Source organism: Staurois parvus, unplaced genomic scaffold (assembly GCF_062004578.1).
Source record: "Staurois parvus isolate SC_StPar_1 unplaced genomic scaffold, SC_StPar_1.0 ptg001255l, whole genome shotgun sequence".
In the NCBI taxonomy this organism is placed as follows: Eukaryota; Metazoa; Chordata; class Amphibia; order Anura; family Ranidae; genus Staurois; species Staurois parvus.
In genome coordinates, this window is record NW_028319051.1 from 641,616 (window position 1) to 668,245 (window position 26,630).

A 26,630-nucleotide genomic window follows, 5' to 3' on the forward strand; every position below is an offset into this window, starting at 1 on the left:
TTTCTGCTGTAAGGCAGAGCTGTATTAACCTGAGAACTGGATGGACATAATTTCAAATACTTTGGCTGTAGATTTAGTGGTTTGCATGGAGTTCAGCTTCAAAGTGAGGCTCTTTTATTCCCTCCCCCACATACCTTTCACTGCTACATTATAGAAGACACAGTCATCTTTGGCATCACAGACGTACTCTCCCGAATCCTCCACTTGTGCATTTGGGATGACCAGCCTGCGGTGCTTTCCATCGGACTCCAGAATGACGTCCTCATCTTCTTCCACCTCCACCCCGTCCTTGTACCAGAACACCTTGGCGTTTTCCCTGGACACCTCACAGCTCAGCACCACCCGTCCTCCACTGACACATCTGTGCTCCACATCATCGCTCGTGTTCACAATCTTCACAGGAGGATCTGGAAGGATGGAGACGTTTGTCACTCATGCAGGTCTATGTCATAAGAGCAATCCTGAGGTGCAACGTGCAGGCAGAAATCATAGGGGATGGAGTCAGGGCTGCTGTTAGAAACCATGGGGCCCCATACAGCCAACCTGGCAGGGCCCCCCCCTTCCAAAAAAAACATAGTTTACTATGCTTCAGTTATGAATGTACCCAGTTAGGGATTGGTACCGATCAGTCATTGTGTTCATTTGGAAAAGGAAGGGCTAGTAAATGTGATGGATTTACCAGACCATTCCCCTACTTTCCATCCTGAAAGATCTTATTGTGTGCTTGCAGCTGCTGAAAAGAGACGAGAATATTTGCCTTTAGTAAATTACCCTCATAGTGCATCTCAGGCATCATTAAATGGCGGACCACGGTCCGGACCTGGACCGAGTCACTGTCCCATCCGGACTGTTTAGGAGCCGGCTCTTCCTCTCAGCCACCGCTAGCACTGTCATCTTTGCAGAGCTGAAATCTGGAGGAAACACAGCACTGGACAGGGGGCGGGAGGTGCCCAGTTTACCGACTGGTTGCTAGGATGCAGAGCAGACCTAGCAACCAATCACAAGCTGGTTAACAGGAAAAGTCGTGCAACTCCGACCTTCCATCCAGAACTCTCCTGCCTCCCAATGTCAGCTCTAGAGCTGCTGTACCTCCCACCCTCTGCCCTGTGTAAGGTAGGACAGGGAAGAGGGCTATGTCACTGCTATGAAGGATGGGGGAGGGGGATGACGGAGATAATATTATAGGGGGCTAGAGATTGCAATGGGAAGGGGGGGTGATATAAAATGGGAGGGAGGACAGAAATATAATGTGAAAGGGGGGAAGGTGATATGAAGGAGGGTTGAGGACTGTAATGGGGGGGCAGAGGACAAGAATGTGAGGGGGAGCTGGGGACTGCAGTGTGAACGGGGGTGCTATAAAGGGGGTGAGGGCAGGAATGTGAAGGGGGGGTGATATGAAGGGGGGCCGAGGACTGTAGTGTGAAGGGAGGGTGATATGAAGGGGGCTGAGGACTCTAATGTGAAGGAGGAGCCAAGGACAAGAATGCGAGGGGGGACTGGGGACTGCAGTGTGAAGGGGGGTGCTATAAAGGGGGTGAGGGCAGGAATGTGAAGGGGGGTGATAAGAAGGAGAGCTGAGGACTGTAATGTAAAGGGGTTTAGGACAAGACTGTGAGGGGGGGCTGGGGACTGCAGTGTGAAGGGGGGTGCTATAACAGGGTTCAGGACAGGAATGTTAAGGGGTGGGGTGATATTTCTCCAACGGGCACACAGATCAAACGCTGACAGAGGTTCTCCCCATCTCCACTGTACCCAAAGCTAAAAAAGGAAAGAATAACAGGAGTTACGAAGGGTCCTTAAAATGTTTTTTGCATATATGTATATATATATATATACACTCTATTGCCAAAAGTATTGGTCCAGCCCTCCAAATCATTGGGTTCAGGTGTTCCAATCACCTCCATGGTCACAGGTGTATAAAATCATCACCTAGGCATGCAGACTGCTTCTACAAACATTTGTGAAAGAATGGGTCGCTCTCAGGAGCTCAGTGACTCCAAGCGTGGTCCCGTGATAGGTTGTCACCTGTGTAATAAGTCCATCCGTGACATTTCCTGGCTACTAAATATTCCACGCTCAACTGTTAGTGGGATTATAACAAAGTGGAAGCAACTGGGAACAACAGCAACTCAGCCACCAAGTGGTAGGCCACGTCACATGATAGAGCGGGGTCAGCGCATGCTGAAGCGCACAGTGCGGAGAAGTCGCCAACTGTCTGCAGAGTCAATAGCTAAAGACCTCCATACTTGGTGTGGCATTCAGATTAGCACAGCAACAGTGTGTAGAGAGCTTCATGGAATGGGTTTCCATGGCCGAGCAGCTGCATACAAGCCTTACATCAGCAAGTGCAATGCAAAGCGTCGGATGCAGTGGTGTAAAGCATGCTGCCACTGAACTGTAGAGCAGTGGAGACATGTTCTCTGGAGTGACCAATCACTCTTCTCTGTCTGGCAATCTGATGGATGTGTATGGGTTTGGTGGTTGCCAGGAGAATGGTACTTGCCTGACTGCATTGTGCCAAGTGTAAAGTTTGGTGAAGTGGAGATTATGGTGTGGGGTAGTTTTTGAAAACCCCCCGTACATGCAAACTCTTTCAGTTTTTCCTTTGTTCTGTGGCTTGGTTGCCAACCCCACACGACCCCTCTGACAATCATGCTTGGTATGTGGCACGGTTCTTCAGTCTGACGCATCAGAATTTCGTATTGTGCCCCCTATTGCCCGATTCTTTTCTTCCATGTTTTACAATACTCTTCTAACCTCTTCTCTGTCTTTACCCCTTGGTGATATTTAAGGACGCCCATTAAAAATGGCCATTAATGTATTATAAGGGTCAGTGAAAGAAATGAATGCAGCTAATACCAGATGAGTCAGGACAGTTTGGGAACAGGCGGCGATAATGGTGGGGTAACCTTCCAGCACTGTCAAGTAAAGAATGGTCACAGCCAAATACAACCATTTAAATTCTATTTCCTCATACATTAAACCTCCTGGAATTCCTATAAATAAAGGGCGTATGGAGATTTAACACTGAGATGGTGATGAGCTACTCAATCCTTGTAAAGGTGTTCTATAAACATTTGTATCTGTGATAGTTTTGCGCAATCTGCTTTGGCAAGCATCAAAATGTGGTATGAATACAATAAATTAGGATTTAAAAAGGGTTCTGAACTGAAAAATGTACATCATAAAAAGGTCTACTGAGTATGGAAGTATAAGAGAGCTGGGGCCTAATAGAGGAAACAAAAATCGGTGACCAGTGACTGTATGTTACATTAACATGTGGTAATATGCGTGGTTTACAACGCAAGTTATCACATGATCAATGGTGTGTCGTGGTGCAATTTATTTTGGATTGCGCTCCAGTGCATTAATACAGTAGCGGGCAATACACCCACACAGTGGGACGCCACAATGTACATACCGGGGTGGATTTACTAAAGGTAAATAGACTGTGCACTTTACAAGTACTGTTGCACTCATTTTCCTTAGTAAATGTAGTGTGGTTCCACTTTGTAAAGAATACCTAATCAAGTGCAGGGAAAATAAGAAGAAAGCATTTTTTTTCTACATGATTGAAACATGATAATCAGCAGAGCTTTACCACATTCACTAAGATCTGCGGAAAATGAGTGCACAGTCTATTTGTGTGTCATGCCTGTTTTTTTGTTTTGTTTTTAAGGTGCATGGAAGGAAGGAAGAACAAAGGAGAGGAGAAGAAGGGAAGGCGGGAGGAGGGAAAGAAAGAAACGAAAGAAAGAAAGAAAGAAAGAAAGAAAGAAAGAAAGAAAGAAAGAAAGAAAGAAAAAAAGAAAGAAAGAAAGAAAGGCAAGGGATAGAGAGGTGCAGAAGGAAGGAAAGGCAAGAGATAGAAAGGTTGAGAAGGAAGGGATGGAAAGGTGGAAAAGGAAGGAAAGGCAAGGGATGGAAACGTGGAGACGGAAGGGATGGAAAGGTGGAGAAGGAAGGGATGGAAAGGTGGAGAAGGAAGGGTTGGAAAGGTGGAAAAGGAAGGAAAGGAAAGGGATGGAAAGGTGGAGATGGAAGGAATGGAAAGGTGGAAAAGGAAGGAAAGGCAAGGGATGGAAAGGTGGAGACGGAAGGAAAGGCAAGAGATAGAAAGGTGGAGAAGGAAGGGATGGAAAAGTGGAAAAGGAAGGAAAGGCAAGGGATGGAAAGGTAGAGACGGAAGGGATGGAAAGGTGGAGAAGGAAGGGATGGAAAAGTGGAGAAGGAAGGGATGGAAAAGTGGAGAAGGAAGGGATGGAAAGGTGGAAAAGGAAGGAAAGTCAAGGGATGGAAAAGTGGAGACGGAAGGGATGGAAAGGTGGAGAAGGAAGGGATGGAAAGGTGGAGAAGGAAGGGATGGAAAGGTGGAGAAGGAAGGGTTGGAAAGGTGGAAAAGGAAGGAAAGGAAAGGGATGGAAAGGTGGAGATGGAAGGAATGGAAAGGTGGAAAAGGAAGGAAAGGCAAGGGATGGAAAGGTGGAGACGGAAGGGATGGAAAGGTGGAGAAGGAAGGGATGGAAAGGTGGAAAGGGAAGTAAAGGCAAGGGATGGAAAAGTGGAGACGGAAGGGATGGAAAGGTGGAGAAGGAAGGGATGGAAAGGTGGAGAAGGAAGGGTTGGAAAGGTGGAAAAGGAAGGAAAGGCAAGGGATGGAAAAGGAAAGGGAGAAGGGAAGGGAGATGGAAGGAATGGGGGAGGGAATGAAGGAAATAAAGGAAGGGAAGGTGAGAATGTGAGGAAGCAAAGGAGGGGAAAAAAGAACAGCAGGAAGAAGAGAGGAGAGGAAGGGAAGGAAGCAAGGTGAAGAAAGAAGGGAGGGGAAGAAGGAAGGGAGGTGAGATAGATAGAAAGGGAGGGAACGGAGGAAGGGGGAGGTAGAAAGGAGAGGAAGGTAGAAATGTGTTGTCACTGTTGGCCTCTAGCTTGTTATATCTCCTGGGCCATGGAGAACAGGGGTAGTAGAGGCAGCAATTGCAATCAGGTCCTTGTTTCTGAGGGCTAATGCCTTACCTAGACATAACAAAATGCCTTCTTTACTACCATCTCCTTGGGCAAGCATCCCCTGTCCACATCACCTGTCCAAGACGGAACATTCTGTACAGGGGAAGGGAGATAAAGGAGTTGCTGGGAGAGTTATCATAAAATATAATGTTCGCCTGATTTTCTAGTAGTAGATTACATGGACTGGCGGGGGGCAATCACTGATCTAGAATGTAATAGTGGAACCCTTTTACCTGTCACTGTCACATTGTAGAATATAGAATCATCTCCGGCATCACAGACAAACTCCCCGGAGTCGTATGGCTGTGCTGACAGGAGGACCAGCTTGCGGTGTCTTCCATCACATTCCAGCCGGACCCTTTCACTCTCTTCCACCCTCTCGCCATCCTTGTACCAGCGCACCGCGGCATTCTCCTGAGACAGCTCACAACTCAGGACCAGCTCCTCGCCGCTCAGGCATCTCTCGTCTGTGTCATCGTCTGCATTTAAGATCTTCACTGGAGGCTCTGCAAACAAGCAATTTTTTCTTGATTCCACAACTAGACACCTCTTAAAGTTGTTGTAAATCCTTACATACACCCAGTGAAGTGACTGACCTCAGGTGATACAAAGAGATTAAACAAATCCTCCTACATAGGTTGTACCTATTTATCTGCACCCTCTCTCCCCTACAGCCCTTCAAAGTCCAGAATTTATACAGCTTGTCTGAGATTTCAGAAAGCAGGGGGTGGGGAGCTGAAGTTACACTCTGCAGGGATCAGTGACAGCTGATTGGAGGGAGAGGACACGCCACCTTCACACAGTATAGAGCAGGGACCTCCAAACTGCAGTCCAAGGGCTGGATGTGGCTCTTTGTTAGCCTTTATCCGGCCCTTGTGGCACTGACCCCAACAATGGGGCACTATTTCTTCCACTGATAACACTTATGGGGTACTATTCCTCCCATTAATACCAATGATTGGGCACTACTCTTCCTCCTACTGACCACCATCCCTGAGGCCATGTTTATTCTCACTGATGCTGGGCCCGAAACATTTTCTACCCCCACTGGCCACACTCTGACCCTCTTAAAGTCTGAAGGACCATAAACCGGCCCTTTGTTTGAAAAGTTTGGAGACCTCTGGTATAGAGGAACAGTGCTAAGCCTGTCCATCACTGGCTGTGTGCTGGAGCTCCCTCTTATGTCACCTTTTTACCTCTTGATGTCAGGAACACTTTTCAGAAGTGATTCATGCAGATAGCAGAGGAACGAAGCAGCAGAAAGAAGTGACATACTGTATAATGCTCTGGCTGAGACAAGTGCACACTATAGAAGGATATGCTTTGTTCATGTCTGAGGTTTACAGCCACTTTAAGGAGGCCATACATACTTAGATACAATTGTTCCATGGAAACAATCCTCTCCTGCACTCCAACACCCCATTGCCCAGTGTTCAACTCTAAGACACTACCCAGAGAGAGTTATTCACCTGACTGTACAACACTGTTTAAGAACATGGCTTCAATTGGGACTGAAAGGAAATCAATATGTCAATGGCAGCCTTTTCCTTTGCAATCAATAGTACAAATGAGACACAATAGCATGCAAAGGAAATCCATGGCACTACACAATAATCACATCTGAAACAATTGCTGCTTATCTGAAATTATTAATTTATGTTATAAAAAGATAAGACAAAATTCTAATATATTAATATGTAAAAAAATAAATTTCTCATTCTAAAATTGGAATACTGGTAAAATTATACTTTGATCATTTCAAACAAATTGCTGAGATTTGTCTAGCTATAATTTTAAATAATTGTTAAATACAATACATTTATTATCATTATTTTTATTCAATTAATATTATTATTGTAATTGTTCTAATATTATTATTATTTTTATTCAATTATTATTATTATTATTATTATTATTATTTTTATTCAATTATTATTATTATTTTTATTTATCCTATTCAGTATCCAATTTTACGAAATTAATTGCAAATACCATGCAAATGCATAATAAATTCATTTGCATTCGGTTGCATATGAAACATGTTAAAACACTGAAACTACATTGTTTATTACTGTGTAATAAATTATTGAGATCTATTTTTTTATTACATTGGTGAATGTTGTCCTTGTGACATATTCCATCTTTATTCTTCCTTTAAGCCCAACTCTAGCCGAAACCTATTTAGGTTTTGGATAAAGTGTAGAAGGGCTAGAACAGGGGTCCTAAACCTTTTAAATAAGGGGGTCAGTTCACTGTCCATCAGACTGCTGGAAGGTCAGACAGTATCCAAGAGTAATAAAATGCCCCTGCATCAGTGATCAGTAAGAGCAAAAAACGTATTTGTGTCAGTGATAAGAGGGAGTAATATATATATATCCCAACAGCCATTGGAAGAATTATTGCCTCATGGTTGGTGTAATTGGGGAGAATAGTGCCCTATCACTGGTGCCTTTGGGTGGAATGGTGTCCAGTTGTTGGTGTCACTGGAAAGAATAGTGCTATGTCACTGGTGTCATTGTGTAGAACAGTGTCCAATCATTGTGTCATTGGGAAAAAGGTGCCTTATTGTTGGTGTCATTGGGTGGAATGGTGTCTAATTTTTGTCACTGGGAAGAATGGTGCCATATCATTGGGGTCATTGTGTGGAGCAGAGTCCAATCACTGGTGTCATTGGGAAGAAAGGTGCCCTATTGTTGGTGTCATTGGGTGGAATGGTGGCTAATTGTTGTTCTCACTGGGAAGAATGGGGCCCTATCATTGTGTTATTGGGTGAAATGATGTCCAATCATTGTCATTGGGAAGAATGGTGCTCTATCGTTAGTGTCATTGGATGGAATGGTGTCAAATTGTTGGTGTCATTGGAAAAAATTTTACCTTTTTGTTGGTGTCATTGGGTGGAATGATGTCCAACTGTTGATGTCATTGAAAAGAATGGTGCCCTACCTATGGTGTCATTGCGAGGAATGGTATAGATTCATTGGTGTGACTGGGAAGAATGGCATCCTATCGTTTGTGTCATTGGGTTGAACAGTGTCTAGTCATTGGTGGCATTGGGAAGAATGCTGCCCTATCGCTGGCATTGGGTGAAATCATGTCTAATCGTTTTTGTCATTGGGAAGAATGGTGCCCTATCATTGGTGTCACTGGGTGGAATGGTATCCAATCATTGGTATCACCTGGGAAGAATGGTGTCCTATCGTTGGTGCCACTGGAAGAAACAGTGTCCAATTGTCGGTGTCATTGGGAGGAATAGTGCCCAGTCCTTGCCAGTGGGAGGCATTTACTATCAATAATGTCTGTGGGATCAGGAAAGCCTTTCCAGCATTTGTGTTTAGAAGTTTCTTACCCATGAATATGTACATTCCATGTTATGTGTTGCTCCTCTTCTGGCCAGGTGATGGCACATGTACAACTATGCAGTCACTGTCGGGTGGCATTGGGAAGAACGATGCCCAGTGATCAGTAAGACAAAACAATGATTTCGTCAGAGGGAGTAATATATATATCAACAGCCATTGAAAGAAATATTGCCTCATTGTTTGAGTAACTGGGAAGAATGGTGCCCTATCACTGGTGTCATTGGGTGGAATGGTGTCCAATCATTGGTTTCACTGGAAAGAATGGTACCATATCACTGGTGTCATTTGGTGGAACTGTGTCAAATCATTGTTGTCATTGGGAAGAAATGTGCCCTAATGTTGGTGTCAGTGGTTGGAAAGGGGTCCAATAGTTATTGTCACTGGGAATAAGGGTGCCCTATTGTTGGTGTCATTGGGTGGAATCATGTCCAATCGTTGTCATTGGGAAGAATGGTGCCCTATCATTGGTGTCACTGGGTGGAATGGTATCCAAATCATTGGTGCCACTGGGAGGAATAGTGTCCAATTGTTGCTATCATTGGGAGGAATAGTGCCCACTACTTGTTGTCAATGTGAGGAGTTTACTATCAGTAATGTCAGTGGGATCAGGAATGCCCCTTCCAGCGTTGGTGTTCAGACGTTACTTGCCCATGAATACACTCCATGTTACGTGTTGCTCTTCTTCTGACCAGGTGATGTCACATGTACAACTATGCAGTCACTTGTCAGGCAGCAAAACACTCACACCAACAAGTGCCCAGGATACATTGCCACCAGGGGCGGACTGACCATTAGAGCACTCAGGCACTGCCCGAGGCCCAGGGTCAGTAGGGGGCCCCATGAGATGCCCCTGGTACCTTTCAGAGGTTTTTTTGGGTGTGGTTTGAGTGTGGGTGAGGACACAGGGGCCCCATGATCCCCTATTGTTCGGGGGCCCCATGAGTTGTCAGTCCGCCCCTGATTGCCATGTCTGTGTTCTAGCACCTGCCACCAAATACCACTCAGTAACAAATCAGTTCCCCTTTTCAGCGTGCATTCAGTAGATGCTGCATTTATCTTACATTTATCTTCAATTTTTATCACTGTGATGTAAAGACAAGAAATCAGGGCAATGAGGAGTCACAAGGACAGGAAGGCAAAGACAGCAATAAAAACCTAAGTGGAACTTAGAAAATCATGAGCACTTCACTGTATTAGAAGGGCAGTGGCAATATCTAACATAAACTCAAAGCACTGATCTCTAATAAATGACTGAATGCATTTGCTGAAGAGCACTGACATTGTCCCTTCTAATGGAGTGGAGAGCCCGTGATCTCATTTTTTAATATTCATATATACAAGGTGAAGTTCTACTTTACGAATAAAAGCACAGATCATACCCCAGCTCAACTGCTTAGTCCATCATTCAAGGCTGAAGACCGGTGCTCAGGCGGGGATGTTCCGTCCCCAACAGGGGCGGACTGACCATTTGGAAAGGGCCCGGGATCAGTAGGGGGCCCCATGAGATGCCCCTGGTACCTTTTTCATAGGCTTTTTTGAATTTGGGCAAGGACACAGGGGCCCCATGATCCCCTATTGCCCAGGGGCCCCATGAGTTGTCAGTCCGCCCCTGATATATTGAAATAAACACGTTCACCTACTAATGTATTGGAAGGTGGCCACTACACACATACTGTACTATAGAACAAACCTAGCTATCTTGCAGTGTGCATGTGAGATAATAACAATAGACAGAGATACATTTGTCATAATGATTCAGATACACTCTCTGAAGAAGCTATGGGCAGCTGCAGATAAATGCAGATAAAATCAGAACATAGGAATACTTGCTTAATAGTCTCTGCTTCTGGTCTGGGTGAAATACAGAGAGATGTGGAGTTACAATGGCCATGCACAGTTTTTCCAGCTTTGGATAAAGTGGGGAAGGGTTAGAGTACCTGGCAGGTTTTTATTGCTGTCTGTGTTCCCTCTATAAGATTTTATCTTCACTTTCTGCACTAGTGACTCCCTGTGTCACAGTACAACAACTGCAGCCCGGGACAGCAAAAAAAATGGGAGGGGGTGGGATGAGGATGTAGCCCCATGAGATGTCCCTGGTACCTTTTTCATAGGCTTTTTTGAATTTGGGCAAGGACAAAGGGGCCCCACGATCCCCCATTGCCCGGGGGCCCCATGAGTTGACAGTCCGCCCCTGGTCCCCAATACAGTCAGTCCACAGCAAATAACACCGGCAACTCAGTGTACCCTTCTTATTGAACTTTATTGGCTACATATGAAATGGCACATTGTACAGAAACTAACGCATTTCAACATACTATGAGGAAGGCTGTAAAAGCCAAAATGCATCTGTACAATGTGCCATTTCATATGTAGCCAATAAAGTTCAATAAGAAGGGTACACTGAGTTGCCGGTGTTATTTGCTGTGGACTGACTATATTGGGGACCAGGGGCGGACTGACAACTCATATTTGCAATGGGCTGAACTTCTACTTTAAGTGAAAACTACACAGCAAAAAGTTCAGTGAATTCCAAGATACAGGCGGCTGAATAGAAATGCAAATCTTGACCTTTTCCTGGAAAAGTCAGGCTTGGTCCAGCCCTCCCACCTTTTACCTCTTCCTATTGGTCTTTTAGCCTGCGTTCACACTTGTGCGATGCGGCATATTGCATGTGATTCACACAGGAACAGCACCGCATTCCTGGGCAAATCACATGCGAATTCTGTGCGGTGCAATTTGAGCCATACATTTTGTATGACTCAAGTCGCACCACATTCGCACCAAAAAGGTGCAGGACCCTTTTTGTGGTCTGCACTAGAATCGGATCGCATGGGTGTTCACACCTATGCGATCTGATTCTGCTCATCGCACTGCGTTTTGTGAACTGATTTCGGGGTGTCATTAACTTAAAATACACACCCGCAATGGTTCGTGTGAACGGGGTGCGATTATGATGCGGTGCTGATATCGCGCAGAAACCGGTGCACATTTTGCACTGCATCAGTGTGAACCCAGGTTAAATGGAGTTGGTGGCTTCACTGACCAAGGGAGAGTCTTTGAAAGCAGCAAGAGGTGACCAAACCTGAACTTCAAAGGAAAAGCTAAGAGTAGTAAATAATATCAACAACCTATATCTCTGGATCTATGGATCACTTGTACCATGACGGTTTCTCAGAAGATAACCTTTCTGTATGCATTGTTTCATCATATGCTCAGTGTGTATTGCCCGGGTTTTATTGTTCCGAAGTTGGGCAACGACAGCCTCCAGCATTAGAAGGGACGCTCAGATTTACTGACACTGACCTGTCACCGTCACGTTGTAGAAGACGGAGTCATCTCCGGTGTCACAGACAAATTCCCCAGAATCCTCCGGTGTGGCACATACGATAATCAGCCTACGATGTCTCCCGTCTGACTCCAACCTGATGTTGGCACCTTCCTCTATCTCCACCCCATCCCGGTACCAGAGCACCCGAGCGTTGTCCCGGGACAGCTCACAGCTCAAGACTATGGGCTCTCCACTCAGGTGCCTGTGCTCCGTGTCATCACCCGTGTTTATGATCTTCGCCGGGGGATCTGGGGAGAGAATGACAAAAGATCCAGTAGATTTTAGGGGGTCTTAAAAGTTCATGCTTCCACATATGGTGCCCACCAGACATTCAGCAAATTAGAAGGCTGGAAGTAACAAAATCCAACTTTGTAAATGTATGCTGTCACCGTAGGATACCTAAAGGCATATTCAGGTAGAAAAGACTCTCTGCATCTTATGTGATATGTAAACCTTTCAACGTAATCTAGGTATTGCTGAAAAGAATAAAAAAGACACAATAGGTGATACTGAACACAGGTTTATCTATGGTAAGCCTGAATGAGAAATGACATACAGTAACATATAATAATAGCCATCCACAACTCTGCCCCCAGTTACATCTCCAACCTGGTCTCACGATAATAACCAAACCGCCCTCTTCGATCCTCCCAAGACCTTCTGCTCTCTAGTTCCCATGTCACCTCCTCCTATGCTCGCCTCCAGGACTTCTCCTGAGCTTCTCCCATCCTATGGAACTCCCTACCCCAATCTGTCTGGCTGTCTCCTAATCTATCCACCTTTAGACGATCCCTGAAAACCTTTATCTTTAAAGAAGTCTATCCTGCTTCTACCTTGTAAACCACCATTTATTTCCTCCATCAGCTCATCCCCCCCATAGCTATTACCTTTTGTATAACACTTCCTCCTAGATTGTAAGATCTAATGATCAGGGCCCTGTTTCCTCTTGTACCAAATTGTATTGTAACTGTAATGTCTGCCTTCATTTTGTAAAGCGCTGAGCAGGGGCGGACTGACAACTCATGGGGCCCCCGGGCAATAGGGGATCATGGGGCCCGTATCCTTGTCCACACTCAAAAAGCCTATAAAAAAGGTACCAGCGGCATTTCATGGGGCCCCCTACTGGAGAAGGGGGTGTACCAAGGCAAGCTGTAGTTGCATGCGGTCCACCCTTGGTAATGCCTACATGCTGAAAGCTCTGAAATCCAATGAACAAAAGGGACAGGCCAGGGATAGTCAGATTGGAGAGGAAAGTGCTAGATGATGCTAGACGTCCTCCAGCCAACGATGAAATGAGGTGAGATCTATATGACTTACCGCAGCTTCTAAAGCACATTGTCAAAAGTAGAAGAGAGCATCCTGTACAACTGTGTAAAACAGAAGGGAAGGCTGGAGGTCAGCTGTAAACATTTAAAGCAGAACTACGGAAAAAAAAATCCCATGCAGTGGAGCTGTGCATGCTCCTTTTGTCCAGGGGCGCACAGAAAGACTATACTTACCTGATCCTTCGATCCTCCGGAAAACAATGCTCCCCTACGTCCAGAGTTGGACTGTTCCTTCCATCCTGATGTCCACAGCTGGTCTATGGGCATTGAAACATCAGGAACAGTCAATGCACAAGACCGCTAGTGTGTGGGGGGTGACAGGAGCAGCTTGGAGGATTGGCGGATTAGATACATATATCTCCGCTTTTATCACCCCAAGACAAAAACAAGCAGTTAACCCATGCAGTGCAGGCACAGCTCCACTGCATGGGGAAAAAAATTCCAAAAGTACTTTTTTAACTCAGGAATATAAAGGGAAGGCTGGAGGTCAGCTGTAAACATTATAGCAGAACTCCAGGAAAAAAAATTCCCATGCAGTGGAGCTGTGCATGTTCCTTTTGTCCAGGGGTGCACAGAAAGACTATACTTACCTGATCCTTCGATTCTCGGAAAACAATGCTCCCCTACGTCCAGAGTCGGAATGTTCCTGCCATCCTGATGTCCCCAGCTGGTCTATGGGCATTAAGACATCAGGAACAGCCAATGCACAAGATCGCTCGCGTGGGGGGGGGGAACAGGAGCAGCTTGGAGGATTGGCGGATTAGATACATATATCTCCGCTCTTATCACCCCTAGACAAAAACAAGCAGTTAACCCATGCAGTGCAGGCACAGCTCCACTGCATGGAGAAATACATTTCCTGGAGTACTTTTTTAACTCAGGAATATAAAGGTTCAGTCCACCCAAGGCTAAACTTTCAATTTTTGATAGGTGTCAAAGAGTCAAAAAGGTACGGGCGGGGGGGGACACAAAAATACATGATGTGTGGGCAGAGTGAGGAACTCCAGAAGGGAACACGGATGGCTAATGATGTTTCCAAGAGGAGGGATGGTCAATGGGCCCATAATGGAAATACCAGTGTTGGGTAGTGCAAGTGTTCAGAATGCTCTCACACAGGGGTGGACTGACAACTCATGGGCCACCCGGGCAATAGGGGATCATGGGGCCCCTGTGTCCTCGCCCAAACTCAAACCACACCCAAAAAAGCCTATGAAAGGTACCAGGGGCATCTCATGGGGCCCCCTACTGACCCCGGGCCCTCGGGCAGTTCTCAAATGGTCAGTCCGCCTCTGCTCTCACATATCACTGACCCGTCACTGTCACGATGTAGAAGATGGAGTCATCTATTGCGTCACAGACGAATTCCCCGGAGTCCGATGTCTCTGCCGATAAGATGATCAGCCTGCGGTAACGGCCGTCTGCCTCCAACACGAGGCCTCTGCTGTCATGTAGCTCCTCGCCATCCTTATACCAGCGCACCATGGCGTTCTCTCTGGACACCTCACAACTCAGCTCCACGCGCTCCCCGCTCAGGAACGTATACTCCAAATCATCATTTGTGTTTATTATCTTCACTGGGGGGTCTGGAGTACAAAAAGAAACAGAGACTAAAAATTGGCATTGGTACAAAGGCCGTCAACTAGTAAACACATCCAAATATGCATGCTGGTAGGAGGAGAGAGCAGAGTGACCGGGAGAGGAGCTCGTCATGTTCATACACTGCTTTTTGTACAGCTTAACTGCTACTCTGGCCAAAAATAACTAGATAAAAATGAATAATCCATTAAAGTAGCATTCCAGTCAAATCCTAAGGATACCTAAACCTGCTCCCACCTGACATTCTAAGCCTGTTCTAACTACCCTGTAAGGCTCCATGCACACTGGCGTTTTTTTAAGCCCCTAGAAGCTGTTGTTAGCTTTTTTATTCTGCTCCAAGAAGCTATAAAGTGTTCTCCTATGTGGCCATGCACTCTACTTTGGGCTGTTGGTGGTTCTTTAACTTCAGCGTCTAGGAGCAAAAAAAAATGGTTTTTGTAGTTTTTTTTAGTGTTTTTCCAGCAGAAAAAAAATCCTAAACGCTCCTAAACACTTCTATATGCTGCTAAATGCTACTAAAAAGCTCCTATCAGCTTTTTTCTACATGTGCTATAAAAAAACGCTAAGAAAACGCTAATACTCCTAAATGCTACTAAAAAGCTCCTATCAGCTTTCTTCAACATGTGCTGTAAAAAATGCTAATAAAATGCTAATACTCCTAAACACTACTAAAATGCTCCTATCAGCTTTCTAGCTTTTTTTTTCTACATGTACTATAAAAAACGCTAATAAAACGCTTACGCTCCTAAACGCATCTAAATGCTACTAAAATGCTCATATCAGTTTTCTTCCAGCTTTATTTCTGCATGTACTATTAAAAAACACTAATAAAACACGAATGCTCCTAAAAAAACGATATTATCAGTGTTCAATCACTTTCCGTCAGACCCATGTACATAAACGGCCAGACAGGAGTGCTGCCGGGGCAGGTGTAAGTTTCTAAACGTCCCCCCACATCCATTGCCTGTGCGCGCTCTCTGAGAGTGCGTGGCACTGCGATCGATGTACGGGTGTCCAGAGGACATAGCAGTACACCGATCGCTGTACGGGACCTCTGTGTGAAGTCCCGGTCATGTGATCACTGAGTGGCCAATCAGTAGTCACAGAAACAGTAGTAAACAAGATGTCACTTTCTGACATCATTGCTTACTACTAGTGAAATCTGTGAATGATCCCAGAGATCACATGGTAGTAGTATTTTTACTGCTGTGTCCCCATTGGGGAGATTTCCTCTCACTTCCTGCTGTGTTGCCAGGACAGGAAGTGATAAAAGTCTTTCGAACAGAGGCACAGGGAGCAATAAATCCCGCCCCACCTCTCAGGAGTTGCACTCGATCCTTTATGATCTCTGCACACAGGAGTTGCTGACCTTTCACCGATACGTTGTAAAAAATGGAATCATCGCCAGCATCACAGACAAACTCTCCGGAATCCTCCGGCTGCACGGATAGGATGACCAGCCTCCGGTGACAACCATCCATCTCCATCACGATGTTGTCGCCTTCCTCCAGTTCGATGCCGTCCTTGTACCAGCGCACGGCGGCGTTTTCTCTGGACACCTCACAGCTCAGGACCACGCTCTCTCCGCTCACGTGTTTGTGCTCTGTGTCGTCATTGGTGTTCACGATTTTCACGGGAGGCTCTAAAGTGGTAAAAAAAAAGTGTGTTAGCTGACAAAAAAATGCAATTATTGACCCGAAAGTCAGACATTTGTTTGTAACTTTAAAGTGGAGTTCCACCTGGAAAAAAAAAAAGCCAGCAGCTACAAAAACCATAGCTTCTGACTTGTAACCCCTCGCCTACCGGGCACTTCTACCCCCTTCCTGCCCAGGGCAATGTTCAGCTTTCAGCGCTGTCACACTTTGAATGACAATTGCGCGGTCATGCAACACTGTACTCATTATCATTTTTTTGAGACAGATAGAGCTTTTTTTTGGCAGTATTTAATCACCTCTGGGTTTTTAATTTTTTTGCTAAAAAAATCAAAAACAACTGAAAATTTTGAAAAAAAAAAAGTTTTTACTTAGTTTTTGTTATAAAATAAATAAGTGATTTTTCTCCTTCACTGATGTGCGCTAATGAGGCTGCAGTGATGGGCACTTATAGGCTGCACTGATGGGCACTGATGAGGAGGCACTGGTAGGTGGCACTGATGGGTATTGACAGGCATCACTGATGGGCACTGAAAGGCAGCAAAGAGAAATGGCGCAACATTTTGTGGACTGATGAAAGTAAGATTGTTCTTTTTGGGTCTAGTGGCCGGAGACAGTTTGTCAGACGACCCCCAAACACTGAATTCAAGCCACAGGACACTGTGAAGACTGTGAAGCATGGTGGTGCAAGCATCATGATATGGGGATGTTTCTCATACTACGGTGTTGGGCCTATTTATCGCATACCAGGGATCATGGATCAGTTTGAATACATCAGAATACTTGAAGAGGTCATGCTGCCTTATGCTGAAGAGGAAATGCCCTTGAAATGGGTGTTCCAACAAGACAACGACCCCAAACACACCAGTAAACGTGCAACATCTTGGTTCCAAACCAACAAGATGGACGTTATGGAGTGGCCAGCCCAATCCCCGGATCTTAATCCAATAGAAAACTTGTGGGGTGACATCAAAAATGCCGTTTCTGAGGCAAAACCAAGAAATAGAGAAGAACTGTGGAATGTAGTCCAATCATCCTGGGCTGGAATACCTGATCACAGGGGCCAGAAGTTGGGTGACTCCATACAACACAGATGTACAGCAGTTCTCAGAAACAGTGCGACTACAACCAAATATTCATGAAGTCATTCAAAGGAAAGCAAAATCTTCAAACATTTTTCAGTTTATATAGTGAATGTTTGAGTTTGTAAAGAAGAATACAAACACTGCGATTTTTTTGAACCGTCTAATATTCACTTTTCTTCAATTTCTTTCAACATGAAAAATGGCATTGTTTCTCCTGAAAAATGGAAACTGAAGGCTGTTAATATACTTTAAAGAGTCTCTAAACTCAAAAATAAAAAAAATGTAATATATTGCAGCTTACCAGTCCCTAGATGAGGTGGCTGCATTCACTTTAATTTATTCACACTGTTTTTCCCTTTATTTTCACCTGGTGATCCTGTGAATAACACACTTCCTGTCCTAGGGTGGCTACGCTCTCTTCTCGACTTTATCAATGGAGGGAGCCAGGGTTGTCACGCTAGGCTGCTCTCCTGATTTGGACAACAAACAGGTCTTTCTATTCATTGCTTATGCTTTTAATTCACCTCACAAAAACAAATTAACTACTTAAAGCAGAGCTCCAGTCAAAAAAAAAACAAAGTCAGAAGCTACAAAAACTGTAGCTGCTGACTTTTTAAAAAACAGTCACTCACTTGTCCCTCAGTGTACTCACCACAGCTGGTGAAACCTTGCTCCTTTGCGCCGACATCTTTAGTGTGGGCACCCGGTGGTGGCAGCTTGAGGCTTCACAGCTGGGTGCCCACTGCGCATGCGTGAATAGTGCACTTTGTGAATGGTCCTGTAGTCTTCTGGGACCTCTCACATGTCCTAGAAGACTCCGGGGAAGGAGGGAAGGGAGGACAACGTCTGCTTCCGATCGACTAGGTGATCGCAGCAGAAGTGGGAGTGATAACCTGTCAAAATCGGGTACCCGCTCCCCAAAGGTGCCAATTCCTCACAGGAAGCAGGGGACCTGTACTTAAAGTGGAACTTCTCCTTTTGGGTGGAGCTCTACTTTAAGGACCACCTACAATGTACTGTGGATGGGCGGCCCGTGCAGGCACAGCGGCGTACTGGTATGTCTCTGCCAGCTGCCGGGTTTAGGGCGTGCAAATGAGTGCTCCCCCCACTGACACCTGCTGTGATTCATGGCTGGGACCTACTGATTGGCTGTCCAATCACAGCCCAGAGCTCTGTGTTGACAATCAAAGCAGGAGTTAGGCTGGCCATACACTATACAATTTTCTGTCCAATTTCCTTTAGATTTACCTTCAACTATGTAGTGCAAGAGCCTGCCTAATTGGATACAATTGAAAGTGTTGTTAGGTTTGACCGCCTATTATATGGTTTTTGGTAAATCTAAACCAAAAATCGCAAGAAAATTGTATAATGTATGGCCAGCCTAAGAAACAAAGATTTCTCAGTAAAATCAGCACATATTACACATCGTTAGGCACATATTTAACCCCTTGATTACTCTAAATGTTAACTGTGACGGGAGTCACTTTGGGTGGGGGTCCCATGGAACCAAGCTCACTTTGGAGAGGTGGGGAGACCCCTGTCTCAGCTCCCCATATCCCTCTTATGTGTAAGTCACCCTGTGCCTGTTAGGGGTACAGGGTGATCTGTCCTAATATTGGGTAGACATGTCTAGGAGATAGGTGGGGTGGGGGGTTGTGAATTGTTTGGTGTTATGTGGTTGCATCCCATTGTTCTATTGTTTGTCTTCTTGGGAGAAAACTATTATGGGATGTATGTGTTTATGTGTAATAGCTTAGTGGGGGGTGTCTCCAGCAGCCCTCCCTCCTGATGGGACTGTCTGCTGGTGTGAAGTTTGAATACCTGTGTGTCTCTTGTTACTAAATGTAGATTGTCCCCGCCCTGTGTCATTATGCAGGGAGGGGGATTGTCCCCTGAGTGTATATATCTTGTATCTGTGTTCAAATAAACTAGTCTTGTATGGTCAGCTGTGGTGTCTGTTGTCGGTGTTTGGACAGGGAAGCGGTATTCTAACGGAAGTACCCAAGCGCAGACTGGGTCGGTTCTGTTACCATAACCCCTTCCCAGACAGTGTCATTAGTACAGTGACAGTGTATAGTATAGCACTGATCACTGTAATAAATGTTACTGGTGATGTCAGTGACAGTTAGTCAGTTCCACCCCCCCCCAAGCATTATTTAGTGTCAGATTGTCCACCGCACTATCGCAGTCCCATTATAAGTCGCTGATTAGTGGCATTTAAAAAAATCCAAAAATATACATACCATAGTTTGTAGATGCTAACTTTTAAGCAAACCAATCGATATATACTATATTGCAAAAAGTATTGGGAAATTATTGAAGAAATTAGATTTTTTTTTTTTTAATTTTTTATTGGATATGTTTTATAGCAGAAAGTAAAATTAGTTCTTTTTTAGAATTTTCGGTTGTCATGTTTCACATGACTGTCATATTGACTGTCATATGCCTTTAAATGTTTCTATATTTTGTTTCTGCTCCTCCCTTTCCCTTGGTTTTGTTAATGCTGTATAGATAGCCCTCCCCCCTTCCCAGAAATGCATTGCAGCTCTAGCCTCTTGGCATGGAGCAGGAAACATTATGATCTTTTGACCTATCGAATGTTCATTGTTGTAAGATTCTTTCAGTTTATGGAATAAACTTCACAAGATCTACAAGATGTCTTATCGATTGAGTCACTGACTGCGGTATCCAACTGAGGTTGAAGTTATCGCTATCTCATCACAACCGTAAGTTACAGAGATCACACTATCAATGCTTAGATTGGAGAGACAGAACATCAGTCTTTTTTTCTTTATATTGCAAAACATAAAAACACAGTGGCGACCAAATACCACCAAAAGAAATCCATTTGTGTGGAAAAAAATTATACAAATTTTGATTTGGTACAGTGTTGCATGACTGCACAACTACCAGTTAAAGCAGCATAGTGCTAAATAGCAAAAAATGTCCTGGTCATGAAGGAGGTAAAACCTTTCAGAGCTGAAGTGGTTAATGAGCGCATTTCTGGCAGGATCAACGGGTATTTTCTGCACTTCCTAAAGCCAGGAAAATGAAAACGAATGCAGCCGCCACAACTAAGGGCTGGTAAGTTGCAATATATTACTTGCGTTTAAATACATGTTAAATATTTTGCAAATAAAATATCCCCTGACATTTCCAACCATGATGTTTTATTCATTTCTCCTTATCTCCTGTCTAATAGGAGTGTGATTTCCCCACCTTACAGGCAGCCCGTCCGACCTCCAGCGTTGGCATAAGAGATAATAATCTGGATGTGTCAGCCGGGAGCGGAGTAGGTGTCAGGTGTGTTGGAGGAGAAGCGAGCTCCGTATAAATCATCGCCCGCCTTCACAAAGACATTTCAAAGTCAGATCACTTATTCCACCTTCCAGCTGAAGATTACATCTGCGCCAATGTATTCTTCAATGTAAGCGTCGGAACGTGACGGCTGAACGGGATACAATGCCGATCCGCGGCACCCTGCAAATAAACAGCCTTCTAATGAGGGAGCCCGGAGATATCTCTGTTGTAAAGGAGCCGCGATACTCTGTTACATGGGGCACTGGGATCTAGAAAAGTGCGGAGGGAAGACGTTGATGGGTAATGGTCTGAAGCACCAGAGGAACAGGGAGGAATCTCTAAAAAGAGAAAGCTGGAAGACTTGTATTGTGCAAATGGGAGTTTTCATATACTCCAGCCTTCCTTATAGTCTCACACAGTTGTACCGGCTCCTCTCCTGGACTGAGATTGTTTCTTCTGATTTCACTGCACACTGTGAGCTGCTCACAATGTGCATTAGAAGCTGCAGCAAGTCAGATAGAGGCCTCCTCGTTTCCTGGCTTCTGAATGTTGAGCATCATCTATTTCCTTCCCAGCCTGACTGTCCCTGACCCCCTCCCTTAATTCAGGGGCAGACTGACAACTCATGGGTCCCCCGGGCAATAGGGGATCATGGGGCCCCTGTTTCCTTGCCTAAACTCAAAAAAGCCTATGAAAAAGGTACCAGGGGCATCTCATGGGGCCCCCTACTGACTCCGGGCCCTCGGGCAGTGCCCGAGTTTCCAAATGGTCAGTCCGCCCCTGTTCAGGGGTCTCCAAACTTTCTAAATAGAGAACTAGTTTACTGTCCTTCAGACTTTATGGAGGCCGGACTGTGGCTAGCGGGAGCAGCAAATGTGTCTGGTTTGGTGGTCAGTGGGAAGAGGAATAGTGCCCCTATCACTGGTGTCAGTGGGAGGAATAGTGCCCCATCATTGGTGTCAGCGTGAGGAATAGTGCCCCATCATTGGTGTCAGTGGGTAGAATAATGCCCTATCACTGTTATCAGTAGAAGGAATAGTGCCCCATCATTGGTGTCAGTGGGAGGAATAGTGCCCTATCACTGCTGTCAGTAGGAAGAAAAGTGCCCCATCACTGGTGTCAGTAGAAGGAATAGTGCCCCATCATTGGTGTCAGTGGGAGGAATAGTGCCCCATCACTGGTGTCAATAGAAGGAATAGTGTCCCATCATTGATATCAGTGGGAAGAATAGTGCCCCATCATTAGAGTCAGTAGGAGGAATAGTGCCCGATCACTGGTGTCAGTGGGAGGAAGAGTTCCCCATCACTGTTGTCAGTAGGAGAAATAGTGACCCATTACTGGTATTAGTGAAAGGAATAGTGCCCCATCGTTGCTGTCAGTGGAAGGAAAAGTGTCCCATCATTGGTTTCAGTGTAAGAAGTAGTTCCCTCTCGGTGTTAGTGAGAGGAATAGTGCCCCATCATTGGTGTTAGTGGGAGGAATAGTGCCCCATCATTGGTGTTAGTGGGAGGAATAGTGTCCCATCATTGGTGTAAGTGGGAGGAATAGTGCCCCATCATTGGTGTTAGTGGGAGGAATAGTGCCCCATCATTGGTGTCAGTGGGAGGAATAGTGCCCCATCATTGGAGTCAGTGGGAGGAATAGTGCCCCATCATTGGTATTAGTGGGAGGAATAGTGCCCCATCATTGGTATTAGTGGGAGGAATAGTGCCCCATCATTGGTGTTAGTGGGAGGAGTAGTGCCCCATCATTGGTGTCAGTGGGAGGAATAGTGCCCCATCATTGGTGTTAGTGGGAGGAATAGTGCCCCATCATTGGTTTTAGTGGGAGGAATAGTGCCCCATCATTGGTGTTAGTGGGAGGAATAGTGCCCCATCATTGGTGTTAGTGGGAGGAATAGTGCCCCATCATTGGTGTTAGTGGGAGGAATAGTGCTGCATTATTGGTGTCAGTGGAATGAGTAGTGCCCTCTCCTTGGTGTCAGTGGGAGGAATAGTGCCCCATCATTGGTATCAGTGGGAGGAATAGTGCCCCATCATTGGTATCAGTGGGAGGAATAGTGCCCCATCATTGGTGTTAGTGGGAGGAATAGTGCCCCATCATTGGTGTTAGTGGGAGGAATAGTGCTGCATTATTGGTGTCAGTGGAATGAGTAGTGCCCTCTCCTTGGTGTCAGTGGGAGGAATAGTGCCCCATCGTTGCTGTCAGTGGTCTGAATCATCAAAATACAGAAATTAAATTAAAACATAGTCTGTATATATACAAAGTGAAGATCTGGTAAGTCACTAACCTGTTATGGTGACATGATAGGACAGACGGTCATGTCCAGTGTCACACACATACTCCCCGGAGTCTTCCTGCCTGGCCGTGGTGATAACCAGTCTGCGCTGCTTTCCATCCGATTCCAGCCTTATATTGTCGCTCTCTGCTATCTCCACTCCATCTTTGTACCAGCACAAGATGGCGTCCTCTCTGGACAATTCACAGCTCAGCGCCATGCTCTCCCCGCTCATACACTTCTGTTCAGTGTCCTCACTGGTAGACACGATTTTCACAGCCGGTTCTACCAAACAATGAACATATGGAAATTGGTAGTGTAACAGATGAGAAGAGACACAACTTAGCGGAAATCGTGATCCACTTTCACAAAATTGTCCGAAATACAAAATTATATTTTATTTGGGGGCCAAGGTCCTTTCCCAGTACATACTCCAGCAGCCAACCACACAGTCATAGCCACTCTTTTGGCTCAATGATCAGTCTAGGGCAGGGGTAGGCAACCTGAGAGCCGCAGGACTACAAGTTCCATCATGCCTCTACAAGTCATAGCTGTAACTGTCAGTTTTGTAATCTTGGGAAATGTAGGTCCACAACAGCTAGAAAGCCACAGGTTGCCTACCCCTGGCCTGGGGCTATGCTTTTCTGATTCTTTATTGCAGAACTTGAACTTAGATGGGTGCAGGGTAACTGTGGGATACTTCATCAACGATATGAAGTAACTTGAGGACACTTATCTTCCTCCTAAAGAATCTGAGCGCAGTCCTTGCAGCAGCAAATAATGGGCTGAACTACACTGGAACACAATGAACAATGTCCCCATTAGGCAACGCTTACTCTAGGGATAGCAACACACAGTCTCAAGGATCTTTCACATAGGTCGGTACTCACTAATGTCCTTGGATAATTCGATGTCCAATAACTTCCAGACACCTGTCCTGTGAATTCTCCAGACCAGATGCCCAAAAAAAGATGTCCCCTAGTCAGCTCCCGCAAACGTCAGCAGAATAGGCCCCCAGCTATCATAGCTGGAATCTTGATGAACAATAGAGGCATGGCAGACATACCCAGAAGGGCAGCAGTTCTCTGGGCTGAGATCTCCTCCTCTAGGACCAGAACTTATCTGTTCCAGGCCCCAGACTATTTATGCTCCCTCCCAGCCATCATCTGGACACCACCCCCCAGGGATTGGCTAGGACTGCATACATTTTCAGTTGCTGATTTGGCTCTTCCAGCCAGTGGCGGACTGCCCATTTGGAAACTCGGGCACTGTCCGAGGGCCTGGGGTCAGTAGGGGGCCCCATGAGATGCCCCTGGTACCTTTTTCATAGGCTTTTTTGAGTTTGGGCAAGGACACAGGGGCCCCATGATCCCCTATTGCCCGGGGGCCCTATGAGTTGTCAGTCCGCCCATTCTTCCAGCCCGCTTTCTTCTAGAACCCTCCAGGAAGACAAGGGGAGGCAGTCGATCCTGTTGCCAGTGAAACACAGGACAGACCAAAATAATCACATTAAAAATATTAGAAAATCACTCACATGGTAAAAGATTAAAAAGGCTCATCCATAATGGAGTGTAAGGAGAAGTCCTCACTGGATGGGCCACGATCCGCGCTTGGGGAGACTGTGGATGGAGAGAGCCGGCTGGCATGTGTGTGTCTCTCAGAAGATGGCGTCACAGCGTCAGCGTAATGACGTGGAGAGGACCAGCATGCAACGCGTTTTGTAGCATGCGCAAAGCCAATGGACTGCAAGCGTGCTCCCTTCTCAAGCATCTGTTTCATTGTGTGTTACCCAGAGCCTGCTACAGCTGCAAGAGCATGCCCTAGTACTATGCGGACTTACATACATTGACCTTTAATATGAACTTTAATATTTGACTTTACTTTGTTCTCTGGCACCATGATTTGGGGAATTATTTTGCGCTGATTTTACTGTTCTTTGTTCAAAATAATCACATGCAGCTCAATTATATGATTATAGTGATCTAAGATCTAGATTGACCTAGCCTAGCACCTATCTAGGAGGGTGCTAGTCCAGGGGCGGACTGACAACTCATGGGGCCCCTGGGCAATAGGGGATCATGGGGCCCCTGTGTCCTTGCCCAAACTCAAAAAAGCCTATGAAAAAGGTACCAGGGGCATCTCATGGGGCCCCCTACTGACCCCGGGCCCTCAGGCAGTGCCCGAATTTCCAAATGGGCAGTCCGCCCCTGGCTGGAAGAGCCAAAGCAGCAGCTGAAAATGTATGCAGTCCTAGCCAATCCCTGGGGGGTGGTGTCCAGATGATGGCTGGGAGGGAGCATAAATAGTCTGGGGCCTGGAACAGATAAGTTCTGGTCCTAGAGGAGGAGATCTCAGCCCGGAGAACTGCTGCCCTTCTGGGTATGTCTGCCATGCCTCTATTGTTCATCGAGATTCCAGCTATGATAGCTGGGGGCCTATTCTGCTGACGTTTGCGGGAGCAGTGCCCGCGTTTCCAAATGGTCAGTCCACCCCTGGGTGCTACATATTTATTTATTATAGATATTTATAAAGCTGAATGATTTACGCAGCTCTTTACATATTGTACCAGTCCCTGCTACACATGCATACACGCATACATGTGCAGCTTGAGGGGTTGGTTGTGGCTGTAAAGTGGCTCAACCACCTATTTTTACTGCCCCATGAACCCCAAGGGTAAACTAGGAAGGAAACAGACTATCAGGTACAGTACTCATCAATAGGAAGAGAACCTGCTGACAGGTTTGCTATTAGCTGGAGGCATTTCTTTACTTATCTTGGATCAGTCAGGTTCCCTCCTGTATTGTCCTCATCCTACCACTTAATCTATTGACACTTTGCATCAGCCACTATTTATAGAGCTGGTTTACAGCCAGACATTCTGACAACTGGAAATTGTTCAACCCTGCAGGAAGGAAGAGGTGTCAATGCTCTGGACTGTGTCACTGACCTGTCACCGTCACGTTGTAGAAGACGGAGTCATCTCCAGTGTCACAGACAAATTCCCCAGAATCCTCTAGTGCGGCACTTGCAATAATGAGCCTGCGATGCCTGCCGTCTGATTCCAGCCTGATGTTGGCCCCTTCTTCTATCTCCACTCCATCCCGGTACCAGCGCACATGGGCATTCTCCCAGGACAGCTCGCAGTTCAGGACTATGGCATCTCCGATCTCGTGCTTGTGTTCCGTGTCATCGCTTGTGTTTATGATCTTCACTGGGGGATCTAGATATAAAACACACAAAATACAGCATATACATGTATACACATCCAAACTCACATTAATAAATGAAAACTTAACCCTTAATAAAACCATTTCTCCTTTTTTTGGGTGAAGTTGGAAGTGGTTCAGTGCTTTGCCAGGGTGACAGGCTGGTTGAGCTCCCATTGTCAGTAGACTGAGCTCTTTCCAAATTCCTACTGAGCATCCCCTAGAGTAGTGGATTCCAACCACCAGGCAGTGGACCACTGGCAGGCTGTGGCCTCCCTTTACCTAGCCCTTCAGACAGTTGCATATTCCTTAACCTCCCAGGGTGCCTCCCAGCTCCCTTGGTGCCACCTTACCTATCATAGCAGCCCACAATTCCCTCAGGCACCTTGAAAGCCCTCAGCCTCCACAGGGTTTACCTGCCTCCCCCCCCCCCAACCTGCTGCAGAGCCACCAGCCCTTCAGAGTGTTCCCAACCTCATTGTCCCGTCCCCCCC

General features: G+C 45.8%; 1 protein-coding gene across 4 annotated transcripts in view; it reads right to left on the reverse strand.

Moving 5' to 3' along the window:
• OBSL1 (obscurin like cytoskeletal adaptor 1) overlaps window positions 1-26,630 on the reverse strand; it is a 181,895-nt gene that overhangs the window by 98,364 nt on the left and 56,901 nt on the right. For all 4 annotated transcript variants that reach the window (XM_089660629.1, XM_089660630.1, XM_089660632.1 and 1 more), the window contains exons 7-13: window positions 25,878-26,150; window positions 22,943-23,215; window positions 15,985-16,257; window positions 14,330-14,602; window positions 11,670-11,942; window positions 5,241-5,513; window positions 135-407 (exon numbers count right to left, since the gene is read on the reverse strand). In XM_089660629.1, coding sequence (XP_089516755.1) covers window positions 135-407; window positions 5,241-5,513; window positions 11,670-11,942; window positions 14,330-14,602; window positions 15,985-16,257; window positions 22,943-23,215; window positions 25,878-26,150 — 1,911 coding nt within the window. The remainder of the gene's footprint in view (window positions 1-134; window positions 408-5,240; window positions 5,514-11,669; window positions 11,943-14,329; window positions 14,603-15,984; window positions 16,258-22,942; window positions 23,216-25,877; window positions 26,151-26,630) is intronic.